The 17,485-nt window shown below is 38.0% G+C and overlaps 1 protein-coding gene across 1 annotated transcript in view; it reads right to left on the reverse strand.

The window, feature by feature from the left end:
- cfap299 (cilia and flagella associated protein 299) overlaps positions 1 to 17,485 on the reverse strand; it is a 90,458-nt gene that overhangs the window by 71,179 nt on the left and 1,794 nt on the right. Inside the window, exon 2 of the mRNA XM_067440108.1 lies at positions 15,989 to 16,113. Coding sequence (XP_067296209.1) covers positions 15,989 to 16,113 — 125 coding nt within the window. The remainder of the gene's footprint in view (positions 1 to 15,988; positions 16,114 to 17,485) is intronic.

The following is a 17,485-nucleotide window of genomic DNA, read 5'->3' on the forward strand; positions in this document are numbered from 1 at the left end:
TTTTTTTTAACCTCTTCCTTTATTACAAACCATCTCACCTATGAGACTGGGAATAAGGTAAAGTCTGAAATGAAATCCTTATCACCTTCTTCCAATCAGATTTAACATCTCACTAGCGGTCATCTAATTGAACTTTTGATAACAGGGTGGCGGATATGCATATATTTATATATTAATTAGTGCTGGGCAATCGATTAATCATGATTAATCGATTGCCCAGCACTAATTCAAAATAAAAGTTTGTTTTAACATAATATATGTGTGTGTACTGTGTATATTGTGTTATAATGATGGCTATATATAAATACACACTTTCATGTATATATTTAAGAAATGAAATTTGCATACTATAAATGTTATAATTTATCTTATATATAAATATACATATTTTATATTTGAATATAAAAAATCTCAACTATATACATGCATGTGTTGTGTGTGTAATTATATTTATACATAATTATTATAAACAGATATATGTAAACACAAACTTTTATTTTGGATGAGATTAATCATGATTAATCGATTGCCCAGCCCGAATTACATTTTGATTAATGAAATTACATTTCAAAAAAAGACTTTTGAAAGACAACTTTGCTGATTATATGCTTGCCGTTTTAATTCACCATGCAGACAGATCCTTCTCCAGCAATACGCAATTTGCAAAGATGATTTATGGGTTAGCAGCCTGTATAGTGCTGGTCACACATAAAGACAAAAAGAAGTATAAAGAAGCCTTTTCCCACACTCACATTGCAATAATATGGTGCAGCTTGTCTTTGTTTTCACCCCCTCAGTGTTCAAATAAACTACAATATGAAGGAGGAATGTAACCTATACCTCTCTACTGCCGATGCCCACAATGAAACTCTTAGAGGAATTGCATAGTGGTGAAAGTGCAGGAGCAGCATATATTTGAGAGCTGGGAGAGCACCTCATCTTTGGTGTGAGTGAGGGACTGCTGCTAGGTCATGGGGGCTGAGGCCCCAATGTAAACACAGGTGTTAAGGAGGCAAGAAAAAGGGGTTACCCCAATCCAGTAGCTAGGGAAACAGCAAAATTCACGCTTGGTGAGTGAGAACTACCCCAAAAATCGATGCCAAATGGAACATTCCCCATCAATCTGACATGACTCTTTATTAGGCCTCATTTGAGAGAATTAATGTGGCCTCTGCTTTCACACAGCAATTTCTGTGGCTAGTGATCAGGTGCAGCAAGACGTGAAACTTGGGTGTTTTTGAATGATTTGGATAGTGTTTATCATTCATCTTCTTATGTGTTGCAGTGTTTGTCTTGGTCTCAGTACTGAATTAATGTGCTTAAATGACCCAAAGATTTATAACTGAGGAAAAATTGGTTCTTCATATTTTTCAGCCTTTAGAAAATATACTTTGAGAGGAACCAGGGGGAAGTAAGCCTGGTGTATTTACAGCGATCAGGCATAACATTATGAACCCTTCCTAATATTGTGTTGGTCCGCCAGACCTGTCGAGGAATGGGCTCTACTAGAACCCTGAAGGTGTGCTGTGGTATCTGGCACCAAGATGTTAGCAGCAGATCCTTTAAGTCCTGTAAGTTGCGAGGTGGGGCTTCCCTGGATCGGACTTGTTTGTTCAGCACATCCCACAGATTCTCGATTAGATTGAGATATGGGGAATTTCGAGGCCAAGTCAACACCTCAAACTCAATGTTGGGCTCCTCAAACCATTCCTGAACCATTTTTGCAGTGGCACGGCACATTATCCGGCTGAAAGAGGCCACAGCCACCAGGGAATACCATTTCCATTAAAGGGTGTACATGGTCTGCAACAATGCTTAGGTAAGTGGTAGGTGCCTAAGTAACATCCACATGGCAGGACCCAAGGTTTCCCACACTGTAAAAAATATTTAGAAAAAAAGTTACCTGGTTGCCTTAAAATTTTGAGTTCATTGAAATTAACATTTTGAGTTAATACAATGAACATTTTTTGAGATTCGTCAGCCTTTTTTAAAATATTATTAAACGATTTTGTAAGCATATTGGGTAATTATGTGTGTGTTATTTCTGATGACGCAGTGAAACATGCCAAATTGATTTATCACATTTTTTATGTGGTTCAGATACAAAAATATTTTGAGTTTCTATTTATTAAACTAATTTCCTTCATTGTATCAACTCAAATTTTTAATTTCAATAAACTCAAAATTTTAAGGCAACCAGGTTACTTACTTTTTTAAGTTAAACCAACAAAAACCAGCACAAATTTTTTACAGTGCAGCAGAACATTGCCCAAAGCATCACACTGCCTCTGCCGGCTTGCTTTTTTCACAGTGCATCCTGCTGCCATGTGTTCTCAATATAAGTGACGCACATGCACCCGGCCATCCACGTGATGTAAAAGAAAATTAGATTTATCAGACCAGGCCACCTTTTCCATTGCCATTCTGATGCTCATGTGCCCACTCTTGGCGTTTTCGGCGGTGGACAGGGGTCATCATATGTACCCTGACTGATCTGCAGCTATGCAGCCCCAAACGGAACAAACTGTGATGCACTGTGTATTCTGACACCAGTTTCTATCAGAACCAGCAATAACTTGAGCAATTTACCAGGTAAGCGATGCACATGTACCAAGCCATCCACGTGATGTAAAAAAGAAAACGTGATTCATCAGACCAGGCCACCTTCTTCCATTGCTCCGTGGACCAGTTCTGATGCTCACATGCCCTCTGTTGTTGCTTTCAGCAGTGGACAGGGGTCAGCATGGGCACCCTGACTGGTCTGCAGCTATACAGCCCCATACTCAACGCTGTGTATTCCGACACCTTTCTATCAGACCCAGCATTAACTTCTGAGCTACAGTAGCTCGTCTGTTTGATCGGAACACACACAGACAAGCCTTCGGTCCCCACGTGCATCAATGAGCCATTACCCTGTCACCGGTTTACCACTGTTGCTTCCTTGAACCACTTTTAATAGATATTGACCACTGCAGACCGGGAACACCCCAAAAGAGCTGCAGTTTTGGAGATGCTCTGATGGTCGTCTAGCCATCACAATTTTTCCTTTGTAAAACTTGTTAAAATCCTTACACTTGCCCATTTTTTCTGCGTCTAACACATCAACTTTGAGGACAAAATGTTAACAATATATCCCACCCACTAACAGGTTAAATAATCAGGTTTCTAATAAGTGTTTTTACCTTAAACAGATGATTGAAAGAAGAAGAAGTATTTTCCCCCTTTCAAATCCTCTCCTTTGAAACTGAAACATGTTCCACTCCTCAACAACAATGTGCGTCAAGAATAAGAAATTAGCAACTAAATTGTTGAATGTGGCAGAAAGATATTTTCCTGCCCTCCAGCTTACTTCATCAATTTCCAAAATGTAAATGCAATGTCCAATCTATAAAAATGAGCTTAATAAGAATGTGCTTAACATACTCATACACTAAAGACCTCTGAGACTACGGATGGCCAGCAAAATAAGAAGCTTTTTATCAACCATAGGACATAAAGTGTTCCCAGTGGAGCTCTCTCTGCTATGCACTGACCAACACTACGAATAATGATTTATCTTCTAGCTGCTCTCAAGCTCAGTTTTACTATCTGTTTGTACAGCTGAAAGGAGAGACAGGCTTTAACAATCAATACCAAACACTGGCCGTGATCTCTAACCTCTGGCCATTCTATGCCAAATAAATCTGATACCAACTTCTAATTATCAAATGGCTGAAGTGTTTTTTAAATCATTTTAAACTTAATAATCTAAGCGGTCTTGGCCCTGACAAAAAAATGTAAATATTTCTAAGAACAACAGATGTTGTGTTGAGAATTTAGTCTGTCAGTTGCTTACAAAAATTTTCTTGAAAAAAAAAAAAAAAAAGACATATTTTTACTGGCCTTGCAGATGGCAGCTTTCAATAGTGCAGTGATTTCTAAAAATCAGCAGGTACAGTTCATGAAATATTTTCCTGCGGGCACTTGGAGAAAAAGAATCTTATGGAAAATATTATTTTGGGCTGTTGAACGTCAAGGGAAATTCCACCCAGCATGACAATTTACTTAACTACTTTTTTAAAAAGAAATTCTCTGTCACCTCTGATTATACTGAGTCAAATGTATCAGTTACACACACTATACTCTTTATTTTACAGAGGCCTCTCATTGTTCACCATTGACGTTTGTGGTAGAGGAAGGCCTGTAAATGAAACATGCTGTATCATTAAATTACACTCAGGATATATTTAATAAGATTGGGGTTCTGTCAGAATGTTACATTTTAACCTATGCTGTCAAGTCAGTCTATACACATTGAACAATAAATTGATTTATATTCCAATATAAATTGATTAGACATAAACTATGAAATGTATGAACTTACTAGATACTTACTAGGGAAAACACCAAAAAGTATGTACAAAATGTAGGAAAAGTTAGTTCAATAACGTTCGTGCTGCATGGAATGAGTTGTTTCATCTCCCTCTGAGATTGAGCAGGATTTCTCCATCACAAGCACTGTGGTCCATTAGATTAATCTGCTTTGCACATGTTAGGCTTGTGGTTCTAACCTCATCAGTCTGCAAGACCTTCTAATCATACAGCAAGTTGAAGTGGCTATTAACCACAGACAGACTAAGAAAACATAAGGACTGTACATTACAACATGTTCTGAGCAGTGGAATTGAACAGTTCTTCTCATGTCTTTTGCTGAAGTGTGTAATTGTCCACAGTCTTTGTGCTAGCAAATCCTAATTCTTTCAGTTTTGCAGTTGCCAAACATAGACAAGTACCACACATTGAGATTTGATGAATATTTTGTAATTTACTTTCATTTTCAGTATAATGCAGAATAGTCATTTCTCATCCGTTCCCATCTTGTTCCACCACTAATTTGGGCATCTTTTGGTAAATCCTCTACACATTGAAAGTTGGTCCTGTTCAATGTCTGCACTGACAAAGCTATTAACATGTGTTTAACATAATATCTCCAGGTCACTGCAGAATCCATCATATACATCCGGCATTTGTGAGAAGGCCAAATTACAAAGCAGATGATTGTCTAGTATCTCTATGGCAAAAGGCTATATAATGTGAAAAACACTTCCACCTCTGCACTGGGATATTGGAAGCCACATCACGAGACATGAAACATCACAGGCCTTAGTGCACAAGGTAAAGGATGTGGGGGGGGCATACATACCTCCGCAAAGTCACTAACCACTGTAACAGCTCATAATAAAAGCGTTTCTCAAAGAAGAACAGAGCCTGAGCAAAGAGGACCTCTCGACTAAAAATGCTACTTGCATGACAAACATAAAGAGAGGAAATGGCTAAAAGTAGAAACAACAAAACAATGGTTTCATTAAGAACAAAACTGAGCCCATGTAAACAGATTTATTTGATATTCACTGTTGTTGATTATCCGGAAATATCTGGTGAGAGTGTAACTCTGACAAATCGTATAATTTGCTACTGATTTCAATATTAATCATCAGATACAAAGACAAAATCATCCAATTCATGTGTCTCTATTTAGGGTTTGACCACACAGTCGTAACATGTGGTGATGAGAATAATCACAAGAGTATAAACATTAGTGATTGCATGACCAAACAGGGGCCTAGGCATTTGGCATACACATTTGCAGTAATTTAAAAAACTTCAGATTAACGTAACAATATAACTGTCCGATAAAGCAACAATCCATGTTAAATCAAAGCTTTTGGCTAAACCACAAATGCAACCATTAAGAGGCAATACAACTTTATTGGATGCTTGGTTTCTATTTTTATTTTAAGTCAAGTCACGTAATATCATACATAGGCAAGTCAAGTCAAGTCAACTTTATTTATATAGCGCTTATACAAGTCCAACAGCCTGACATGCCAGACCCACATCAAGATTGGTTTGGTCTGGAAACTCACCATTGACAGGGCTCAATCAGAGGGGCGGGATAAACGGTTGTCTTTCAAACTCCCTCTGCAGGCAATTGGATAGCGCTACAACCAAGCAGAGCAACATGAAGCGAAGCTAGTTGACAGATTAAACTTTTGCCGTATCCGTTCGGCAAAACTCCGAATAAATCCCTTTTTAAGAATGACTTCAGTGCCGTTCTTTGTCCTTTTCTCAGAGAAAAGCTTAATTGCAAGTCTTCAAGGTCAAAGCTGATTCGAAAGACGTTCGCCAGCTTCTGTTTACTATGCAAGCACAACTCTGCCATCCTTATTTTAAGCCCCGCCCGCCGACTCTATACACGATGTGATTGGCCTGACCAGAGTTTGTTTTTTACAGCTCAGAAGTGTATTGAGAGTTGCTAGACGATAGGGGTGTAACGATATCACGATACGAAAATGTGACTATATGTATCGTTGATGGAAACGATACAATTTGCGATATTTAGTTGTTTTATCCAAGGCTCAACTTGTTGTAGTAGGCCTATTTATAAGGTATAATTCACCCAAACACCAATAAACAAATGTAGGCTACCACAAATGTAAATTCTGTCTACTCACCATCATGTCGTTTTTCGTAACACTTCAAAACAATGTAAATGGTACAAATAACAATGGTAAAAATAACTAATCGAGTGGTCTAATCCAAATCTTCTGAAGTCTTCAAGTCTTCTGAAGAGACATATCGGATTTATATGATGAATATATTTAACAAGACACACATACTGTAGTAAATGCGGATGTTCAAATGATTGCGTAACGCACGAAAACAACAAGACAGGGAGCAAATGCAGAATTAAAATTCTTGGATGAGCTAAACATTGACAGTTTTTTTCAATGCCATTACTACATTAATTATCTTATTACATAGAATCATACAACGACTATACATAATGTTGAACATAATGTATCATAATGCAATGTGGGAATATTTGTGGATCTTGGTAATAATACACAATAATAATAATAATAAAAATAAATAAATAAAAGTATATATATATATATATATATATATATATATATATATATATATATATATATACATATATATATATATACTTCTATTTATTTATTTTTATTATTATTATTGTGTATATATATATTGGGATACATATCGTATCGTGAGTTCAGAATTGAGATACATATCGAATCGTGACACGAGTGTATCGTTACACCCCTACTAGAAGACACTAGCTGCAGATTAGATTTGCTGCCACTAGGGTGCGTCTAGATTTCTAGGCTACAAGTCCAATTGTTTCAAAGCAGCTTCACAGTGTTAACAGGAAAATAATCTAACAGAATTTGATTCGGCTGTACAGCCGCTCTGGAGAAAACGGTAATGTCATCTAGCTCATTTCAATTATCATATAGTATCAATGCGGTAATATAGTTGAAATTTAAGTGTCCCCAACTGAGCAAGCCAAAAGCCAAAGGTGACAGTGGCAAGGAACCAAAACTCCTTCAAGGAGAGAGCAAGGAGAGCTTGATAGCGAACATTTAGCTTTGGATATTATATCAAGTTTGAAAAGTGAAAACATAAAAGCATTCGGCCCAGTGAAGGACAACGGAAGCTATAAAACAAAAAAGGATTATCTAGTTAATAGCCAAAGTTAGCCTGTGATGACTACTAAAATGCAAACAATATTCCCTAATAATTCTGCTTCCACTTCTTTATTCCAATTCTTATAGATTCCCAATTTCAATTCCAATAGGGTAAAACATTTAGATATTAAACCGTTATTTTTTGTCTTTTTGCAAAAAGACAAAAAATAAAATAAAAATAAATCTAATTGGAATCAATTTTGATTCCCAACCTTACCGATGACCTTTCATTTGGCCCACATAGAGGGTGGAAAAAGTAGGGAAAAACAGGCCATTGAAGCATATCTTTATTTCTCTTACAGTCGGTCACTCTCGATGTACGTCTTCTGCAGGGAATGAGGGTTACCCTACATTCTAATTTATATTTTTGTAAATCGAGAACATAAGTGAAAAAACAAAACAAAAAAAACGTTATAAGATATAATACAGCCCACTGCCCTTAATTAAATTACTTTTTTGTCTCTTTGTAGTGAAATGTTTGGCCACCAATAACCACCTAGACACTTGAAATGAAAGACAGTCCTTTGGGAATAGACTTTGCTCAATGTTTTTACTCTTTTAGTGCTGCTTGAGTCCTAATCCATATCAACATTGTAGAGTCTGTGCAACAGTCTTCCATGGTACCAATCATTCAGAGCACAATTCAACACCAGCTTTGTAACAAGAGCCACACTATTAAAATGACTCCACATGTGCCCAACTCATTTTTGAAAATCCTTCTTTTACTCGAAACAACATCCGTAGCACATCCAAAAGTTTGCCTGCTTTAAGACAAGTAATAAGGATGTGAAAAAGTAAAGTGACAAGTCAGTGAAATAGAACATTAATTCCAGATTGAATAAATCCATTGCAAAGCTCTTTAAAGGAAACTGAAATAAGATCTTGTTATTCCTGACAAATCCCATTTCTTTTCAATGCTAACATGCTGAGCAAGGAAGTTGGCTTTTAATTCTGGGGAGTGAGGATATTTGCTCAGTTGATTTGAATATAACTCAAAATTCAGTATGTATAATTTAAAATCAACTAAACTAAGCATAGCTTTTGGATTGGGAAGTGGGAACAAAACCTACCCATTTTAAGAATCCTTCTATTTCTCCCTGTAATTATGACAGTAGACATATTGTGTCATTAGTTCACCCAAAAATGAAAATGCTGTCATTCTTTACTCACTCTCATTTTGTCTATCCATCTACCTCAACAGGAGGGTCCAGAAGAGCAACAAATAACTGTTAAATGGATATTTAAATTAAATTAATTTATTTGTAAAGTGCTTTTCACCATACATATCATTTTAAAGCAGCTTTACAGAAAATGCTTGTCTACATACAAATTTAGAGTGATCTGTTATCAGAGGTGACTATGTTCACATAATGTATTTCAGAAATGTTCATATACAAATCATGCAGTTAGCTAACAGATACAATGTATTGATTAAAGGCAGAAACCAAAAGATAATAAAGATAGTACATACAATTTTTGTCATCCCTTATTCACCCTCAAGTTGTACCAAACCTGTATGAGTTTCTTCTGTTAAACACAAAAGAAGATATTTTAAAGACAGTTGGTAGCCAGACAGTTATTGGTAGCCGTTGTTGACCATAAACCATAAAATGTATTTACTACTATGGAAGTCAATGGAAGTCAACTGTTAAATGATTACTAACATTCTTTAAAATATTTTCTTTTGTGTTCAACAGAAGAAAGAAACCCATGCAAATTATGTACAACTTGAGGGTGTGTAAGTAAAGAAAGATAGTTGGGTGAACTATCCTTTTACCAGTTCCAGTATTTGTTGCTTTTCTGGACTCTCCTGTTGAGGTACACTCTAAGAAGAAAAGGTTCTATATAGAACCTAGGTTATATCGGCGCTACATATTTGGAACCTCTAAAGGTTCTATATAGAATCATTTTTAAGTTCCAAAAGGGTTCTTTCTTGTCATTATAGAACCTTTTTAGCATAAAAAGAACCTTTTATGCTAAAAAGGTTCTATATTTACAAGGTTACTTTTCCTATATAGGAACCTTTTCTTCTAAGAGTGTAGATGGATGATTAGCTATGACAGATTTATGGCACAGAGACAAGTCGAAGTCACCCTCAGTGAAAATTTTGTAAATTAAATTGCTGGCACATCACTTTTAGGTTTTCTGGGGTCTGAAATGTATTTCTTTAAAGCAAATGAGGGAACAGTGGGGACTGTAACTACTTCCTAAGAATAGCCTTACCCCAGCCAGTGCACAGGTGGATTATTAAGTCTCATGTACTGCCACAAAACCCTTAGGAAAGGGTAAGTCCTCCAGGAGAAGACAGACCCTAATAAACATCTGTTTTAAATCACTGCTGAAGGACGGTTGCAGGAAACAAAGTATAAATAAATGCAGTGTTGAATCCTGCGCAGATGCAGAAAGAAAACAGTTCAGATAGTCACCCAAAAATGAAATCAACTCCCTCATGTGGTTTCAATTCAAACCTGTGTGCAACATCTTCTGCAGAACACAAAAGGTGATAATGTGAGTAATATGGCAAGGAATGCTCAGCCCTTGGAAAGCATATGATATTTCTCAACTGATATCAATTTCAACAGCACACTGATGGCCTTTTTTAAATTAAAGCATACATTCTCTTTACATAGTGGTTTGTGGATACAATCAATCAATTGAAGCAGTTGAATAGAGAGTAGAGAATATAATAGAAATCTGCTTGACACTTCTTCTGTATTAGATATCACTGCCGCAAGCTATTCTTCTCTTTCCAACAGAAAAAAATACTATTACAAAACGTTAGTACCATGGGAAAAAGTGGTGCTAACATCCCAACATAAATGATGCCTCCAAACTATCTCCTTTAAAATGAATGTTCACTATGCTTATGCTGACTGATGCAAATCTCAATTTATAAATCGTAGTTATTGTTGCAGTCGTATGGGACAGTCACACTGCACTTTTCATTCCATTGATTTCCATCCAAGCCGCATGCAAATGCATCAGACCGGAAACGCAAGATCATACGAAAAGTTTTGCATTTCGCTGCATTCCAGAATTCAAGTTTGGTGAATTCTGACGAATTTGCAGCATGTGAAGACGTGACAGAAGATTGATACATTACAGTGTGACCTCTTGCCTGAATTAAAAGAATGATATTTTTTTAATTCAAGTAGATATATTTTTTACAATTTGAGTGCATTACTCTTTATGTTCATAAAAAAGATGCTTCAGAGTGTGATGTTATATTATGACCGCAGTGTCCAAAGTAATTTCTAGTAACTCTAGTGTGGCCGTGGCTTTATAATGTTATATACTGTAATACTGTCATGTCTGACTGGCACGACTCGGGTATGCAAGAACTTTCCAAACAGCTTCATTTAGCACCTCATATGCTGGGTCATTGTGGGACAACTAGCACAGGCCAAGCTATCCTCATGACCGTGCCCTGAAAAACAGGGCTGAAGGTCTTATTTCAGCCTATGTGAGCAAGGGATTAACACTGCGGTGCATATGTACAGTCTGTGTTCGCAGCAGGGTTTTACTTGGCTAGTAAGTGATGGCTCCAACCATCAATTTCGAAAGGGGTGAATTTGTGTAGAGTGGCATTTTTTCGAAGAAACCAAACAATGGACAAAGAGCATGGCTGTGGTTGTGCTGGGGGTTTGGGGGAGGGTTCAAGCTTGACTCTCCAGAGCCTGTCATGAGCACGCGAGGTCAGGACATCTGCTGACATTTACTGCTGGGCCCGGGCCAGGCTGCAGGTTTCAGTGCTCCTGCCAGGGCCTCATATCAGGCCTGCGTAAAACCACCAGGCTCCCTCGCCTCTGAAACTCGCACCAGAATGCTCGGAACCTGCGTGACCTTACGCTTTTTGATCCAGACCTAGTGGTGCAGCATTTATGAGGACACTGTGAATTGTAAACTTGCTGAGAGGGCATGAGCTGGTTTTCAACATGGCCTCGGTGCTAAACACCAGTACAGGAGAAACAGATTATGTGACTGGTGTTTTTTTTTTTTTTTCATGATCCATTTGCTCAGATCTGAGCCAAACTCAGTCTTTCCCATTCCCTCTGTACGGACCTGATTTATAAGTGGGGGAAATGTAATGCCTTCACTCATCTGCTTAATTCACATTCATCTTGAAGAAGTCACAGATGTAGAGAGAAAGAAAGAGCATGAGAGACAGTGATGAAGGACTCAGGCATTCAGTCAACCCCTTGTCTACTTTTAATCACATAAAGAGACTTACGTTTACTGTTGTCCATTATTTCAATGCAGTCATAAGTTATTGTGAAACCTTTTCACCACAATAGCCATCTTTCAGTCAACCATCTCTTTCACTCAAGCTTTTCCCATTGCGTCAAGTATTGAGTTTCTCAGGGTGAAATCCCTTCATTTGTTCAATTGTGATTTGTTGGCAGGATACCACAATGCCTATCTGTCAAATGAAGCATGTTATGTACTAGCCTATAACGGGGCAACAAAAGGGCAACATCTGATTAGCATTCATAGCACAAGTCTCCCTCGTCCTTTGGTATTTTATTACCACAGGTGCAGGGGCATTCATTGATCAGATGCACGCTACAGGCAAAGCACGTCTTAATTGAAAACATCTCTATTTATACACCTGCAGGCACTAAAGGTCTCAGAGAGCAAAAAGAGGCCTAAAAAGGCAGCTAGAAAGAGTGGAAGGAAGAGAGAGAGAAAACGCACACTGGAAGGTTGAAATTGAGAAGGAGTCACTAAAGGATAAAGATTTTTTTTTTTAGTTGTAGCCAGGTAACCACAACCAAATATTTTAAATAATAAAAAAATCTGTCACTCATCCTATGTATTGTTACACTACCATTCAAAATAAATTACTACTTTTATTCATGCATTAAATTGATCAAAGGTGACATTGAGTGAATGTTATAAAATATTTCTATTTCAAATAAATGCTGTTCTTTTTAAACGTTGTATTCATCATAGAATCTTGCAAAAAACTAAAACATTAACAAGCAAAAGACTTGTCTACTCTGAAAATAACATGCTCCTTGAGCACCAAATCAGATTTAGAGTGACTTCTGAAAGTGTAATAATATTTTTTTAATGATTACAGTTTTTACTGTATAATGAGAATAAACCAAAGCTTCTGGGAAAAACATTTAAAACTTTTACCTTCCCCAAACCTTTAACCAAATTTTGCACACTTTTAGTGCAACAAATAGTTTTACAACATATACACTGACATACACCATTATGACGGCATATCAGGCATAACATTATGACGGTCCTAATATTGTGTTGCTCCCCTTTTGCTGCCAAATAAGCCCTTTTCTCAGTCTAGAAAAAGATAAAAAACAGATTCATCATCCCAGCGCTGAAGTACTCCTTTAAATCCTGTAAGTTGTGTGCTGAGTCCTCCACTTGTTTTCCCACAGATGCTCGATTGGATTGTTGTGCTTGTCAAACTATTCCATAACCATTTTTGCTTTGTGGTAGGATACATTATTCTGCTGAAAGAGGCCATAGCCATCAGGGAATACCGTTTCCATTAAAGGGTGTACATGGTCTGCAACAATGCTTAGGTAGGTGGTACTGTACATGTGAGAGCAACATCCAAATGGATGGCAGTACCCAAGGTTTTTCAGCAGAACATTGCCCAAAGCATCACATGCCTCCACCAACTTGCCTTCTTCCCATGGTGCATCCTGATGCCATGTGTTGTGCATGTGCATTGCTTACCTGGGGAACACATGGCATCAGGCCATGGAAGAAGATGGCCTGGTCTGATGAATCACGTTTTCCGTGGACCAGTTCTGATGCTCACATGCCCTCTGTTGTCACCTTCGGTGGTGGACAGGGGTCAGCATGGGCACCCTGACTGGTCTGCACTCTGCAGCTATACAGCCCCATATGCAACACTGTCTGACACCTTTCTATCAGACCCAGCATTAACTTCTTGAGCAATTCTGAGCTACAGTAGCTGGTCTGTTTGATTGGATTTTGTATTACATAGCCCGCACGATCGCTCGATATAAGCGCAAACACATGAAAAATAAAGTTCAACCATACATTCCTAATATTAGGATCCCAAGGAAGCTTATGTGACTGTGTTCTTCAACAACCAGGAATAGTGCAATATCTTGCTATATTCTTCTGCATGCTTATTGTTGCTGGCTAGCGTAATCCGAACGGCTCCATGAGACGGTGGGTGGGGCTACTGAAAAACACAAATGCTTATTATTCTGTAGAGGCGGTGTTTCGTCAGTCGATGACGTCAAGATGCGAACACGATTGTTTTCTGGGCCTGGTGTCTGTAAAGCTTTTCTTCGACTAACAAGGAGTTGTTCATGAGAACAGTTTGTGATTCTGTGATCGCTATGACTTTAATCTTGTCATAATTGTAATATGTCGTTAGCTGGACTGTGTGCTTGTGCACTATCGAGTTGTCCATGAGAACGGTTTGTGTGTGTTTTTGTGATTGCTGTAACTCTAATCTTGGCATAATTGTAATATGTTCGTTAGTTGGACTGTCTTGCTCGTGTACTATCGAGTTGTTCACAAGAACGTGTGTGGTTGTGTTTTTGTGATAGAAGGGATGACTTTTTCATTGAATATTCGACCTGGATTAGATACATAGAGATTCTGCCATCCCTTAGCCGTTGATGCCTCTTTGTTTACGTATGTGTGGGGCGGCGCTATCAAAATAGGGGCGAGACCCTTTTGGGGGTAGGGGCGTGTTTGTTTTGGTGATTTGAAATACCAACAACGGTCACCAGATAGCACTTACCCCACCTTAAGTGGATATTTTATTTTCTATTTTTAATGTTTTCAGTTCCAATATTCTTAGATCGTTTTAACACATTTAAATCCATTCTGCATAATTCCGTTAATTTTGTTTTAAAATTCAGCACAGAAATCACAAAAAATTCCACAGATTCCGTGTGGTCCTGGTTAATATACACAGACAAGCTTACTTTTGATAGCGAGCAAAATCCATCAACACTTATTCCAGCCATTATATAGCCATTAATCTTCTTGTGATGCCTAACTATAATGCAAAACACCTGATCATGGTGTAATAGCTGACTGCTATCCAGGATCATCAGATCAAAACAGTGAAATTATATCCTCAAAGATTGTCTGTGCACAAACCACAGTGAAAGAGATTTAGATTGCTTTCATTTGACAAAGTCACACATCTCACCAGTGCCCTTTAAGGGTGCAAAAATGCCATTTGGTCTTTCATTACAAGTGTTTAACTTTTCCTCCCAAAAGAGTAATGGGTAAAGTGAATTGTGATCCTAGTCACCAATACAAACTCAGTGATTAGGAATTCTAACAATATCTAAATGACAAGACTATTCAAAATTCAAGTAAAGTAACTTTGTAACATTCAACTAAAACTTACAGAGCTGGACTTGTTAGGCATATCTATAGTAACCTTAATCTATGAACTGAAGTGATAGGGCCCTCGTGTGGAGAACACAGGTGGTGGGAAACGTGCATATGACTGACACATTTAGATTCCTCTTTACTAGCGTCAACTAGTAAGCTTCTTGCTAAGAAATACACCATCAAGTATTTTTATTGGCTTGAAGTAAACACTATAGCCTCTGATAGTGCTTTACATTGCAAAAGGCTGATTCAAATTATATGCCTAAAGAGTTATTTTATTATTTGACTGCAATTTCCTTTGAAATAGACGTTTCTTTCTTCTGACATATTATTTTACTTGAACGGAGACCCAGAATTGCAGAGCATTTTGACAAGCACTAAACGCCACAAAGACACGTCTGCAGGTGGTTAGGCAGGGAAGCTGCCACAAGCAGCCCGAGAAAACACAAATATAGTTCTCCAAAAATGTTTCCTAAAGCCTCACCACACCAACTATGCAATCCTCGTCCAAGTCAGAGTCCGAGTTTACAGCATCCCAAAAACTCCCACAAGCACACATAAACACGTTTTTAAACGTTTGTCTCTCTCACAGTGAAGGGATGAAAGATCTGCATTTCAGAAACACATGAGCCGTCAGGTGCATTTGTAAAGTGCATTCACGTCAGTTCATAGTACTTTTAGCCAAAATTGCTCTAAATAGAGGCTGTTTGTTGTGTCCTTGGACTTTTAGTTCCTATAATCCAAGATTATGTGTTACCATCTTACTGTCATTTGATGTCTTTGATATTTACAATGAATGTGCGTCATTAATTAATTCTCCAAAGTCAATGGGCCTCATTCATGAAACTTGAGCAGAGTTAATCACTGTATAAATTGTCCTTAAAACCATCCGTACGTAAATGAAACATTAAATTGAATGTGACATTTTACATCAGAGTGGTTTAACAAATGATTTACGCAGAAATTCGTTCTGTTTGCATTTCATGAATGAAGCCCAATGCATTTACTGGAAATACATGTTCTTGAAGTCACATACTGATGCGAAATCTGTCCCCTTTTCATGGTCACTCACTACACAAAATCCTTACTTCTGTTGGCTCCCTGAAGCAAGCCCGGAGGCCTCGGCAGCTGCTTTCCTTGTCTCAAATTCCTTCCTTTCCAAACTGCTACCCTTGTGGCCCAGCTCCACCAGCTGGCGGGCCAGTTCCTGATCCTAGAGGAGCAATAACACAGATCTGCTGAGCTGGGGGTGGTTGAAGCTGACTGAATAATATGAAGAAGAAAAAAAAATCATGCAATTCAACAATCTGCTGAGGCATTTCTGTACAAACAGGCCAGTGTATTTATGACACATTTGTGCTAGTTTTGTGCTCAAGTGCTATTTATATCAATCCAATTTTAGTACACATGCTATTTATATGACAAAGTTACATGAGCTGTGCTGACAGTTTCATGGTTGCCAGGATCAAGGATTTTTGCCACATGTCACTGCAGCCTAGTTAAAAGTGGACAGTGTCTTTTCCATATGATTTAGTGAAATTCCTTATGCCCTCAAAAGGATGAGCTGCTTTCATGTGGTTATAAGACATTGCATTTGTAGAGAGCTGCTGCCTAGGAAAAAACCTGGAAAGCTGGCAAAATTCATTTGTGAAAGGTTATCTAAAACTCGTCGTTAAAATGACTGCATATAAATACACAAAAAATAGGTACAAATATTTGTATTTTTTCAGTAATGTTAAAACTGACACCATGGGTTTGCTTTTACTGCCAAAGAATCTTAAGTATCACCAAAGAATCTTTAAAAATGTACTTTAAAAGTAGTCTTTGTGTTTATTTAATCAAAAATAAAGCAAAGCATGTAATTTTGTCAATTATTTTCTATTAAAATGTTATTAACTCCTGTGATGGCAAAGCTGATTTGCATAAGCTGATTTGCTGCTCATTTCTTATTATCAACTTAAACTCAAACCTTTGAAGTGTATAACCAGGGGCGTGGGACTGGGGGGATAAAGGGTACTGAGTAACCAGGGCCCGAGGCAGGGGGGGGGCCTTAGAAGTCAGTTTTCTATACATACACATACATGGTACGGGGGCCCAGCAAGATGGTTTGTACCCAGGGCCCAAAATTTGGTGCTACGCCCCTGTGTATAACATATTCTGTCTGTTCATTGTTCTGTTTGCATTTAATGTAGTTGTGTATTAGATCTCCTGAGAATTCCTGTTCCATTTGGATTTAATAATTAAAGAATTTATTGTCCAATTTCCAGAGCTGTGTGATTATTGCTGCAACCTGTTTGCTTACACATATGAAAATAATTATATTATGTTTCAGAATCTATCCCTATGTAAACCCTCAGGTCCTCGATCTCCTCTATGCGGGCCTCAAACCCGAGACACCGGCATGGGAGGTGGGCGCACTAACAAGGATGCTAAAGGCCACAGTCTCTAGTGTCAGTCGCAAGTGCAGCTCATGAAATCAGAGGAGTAAGGTTTACCTGCACAGCTCTCACTAGCTGCTGGCCTCTGTTACACTCATAAACCTCTCTCCCATCCGGGTCACAGTACCAACGTAGCCTGTTCTACTC

Source organism: Pseudorasbora parva, chromosome 3 (genome assembly GCF_024679245.1).
Source record: "Pseudorasbora parva isolate DD20220531a chromosome 3, ASM2467924v1, whole genome shotgun sequence".
Taxonomy (NCBI): Eukaryota; Metazoa; Chordata; class Actinopteri; order Cypriniformes; family Gobionidae; genus Pseudorasbora; species Pseudorasbora parva.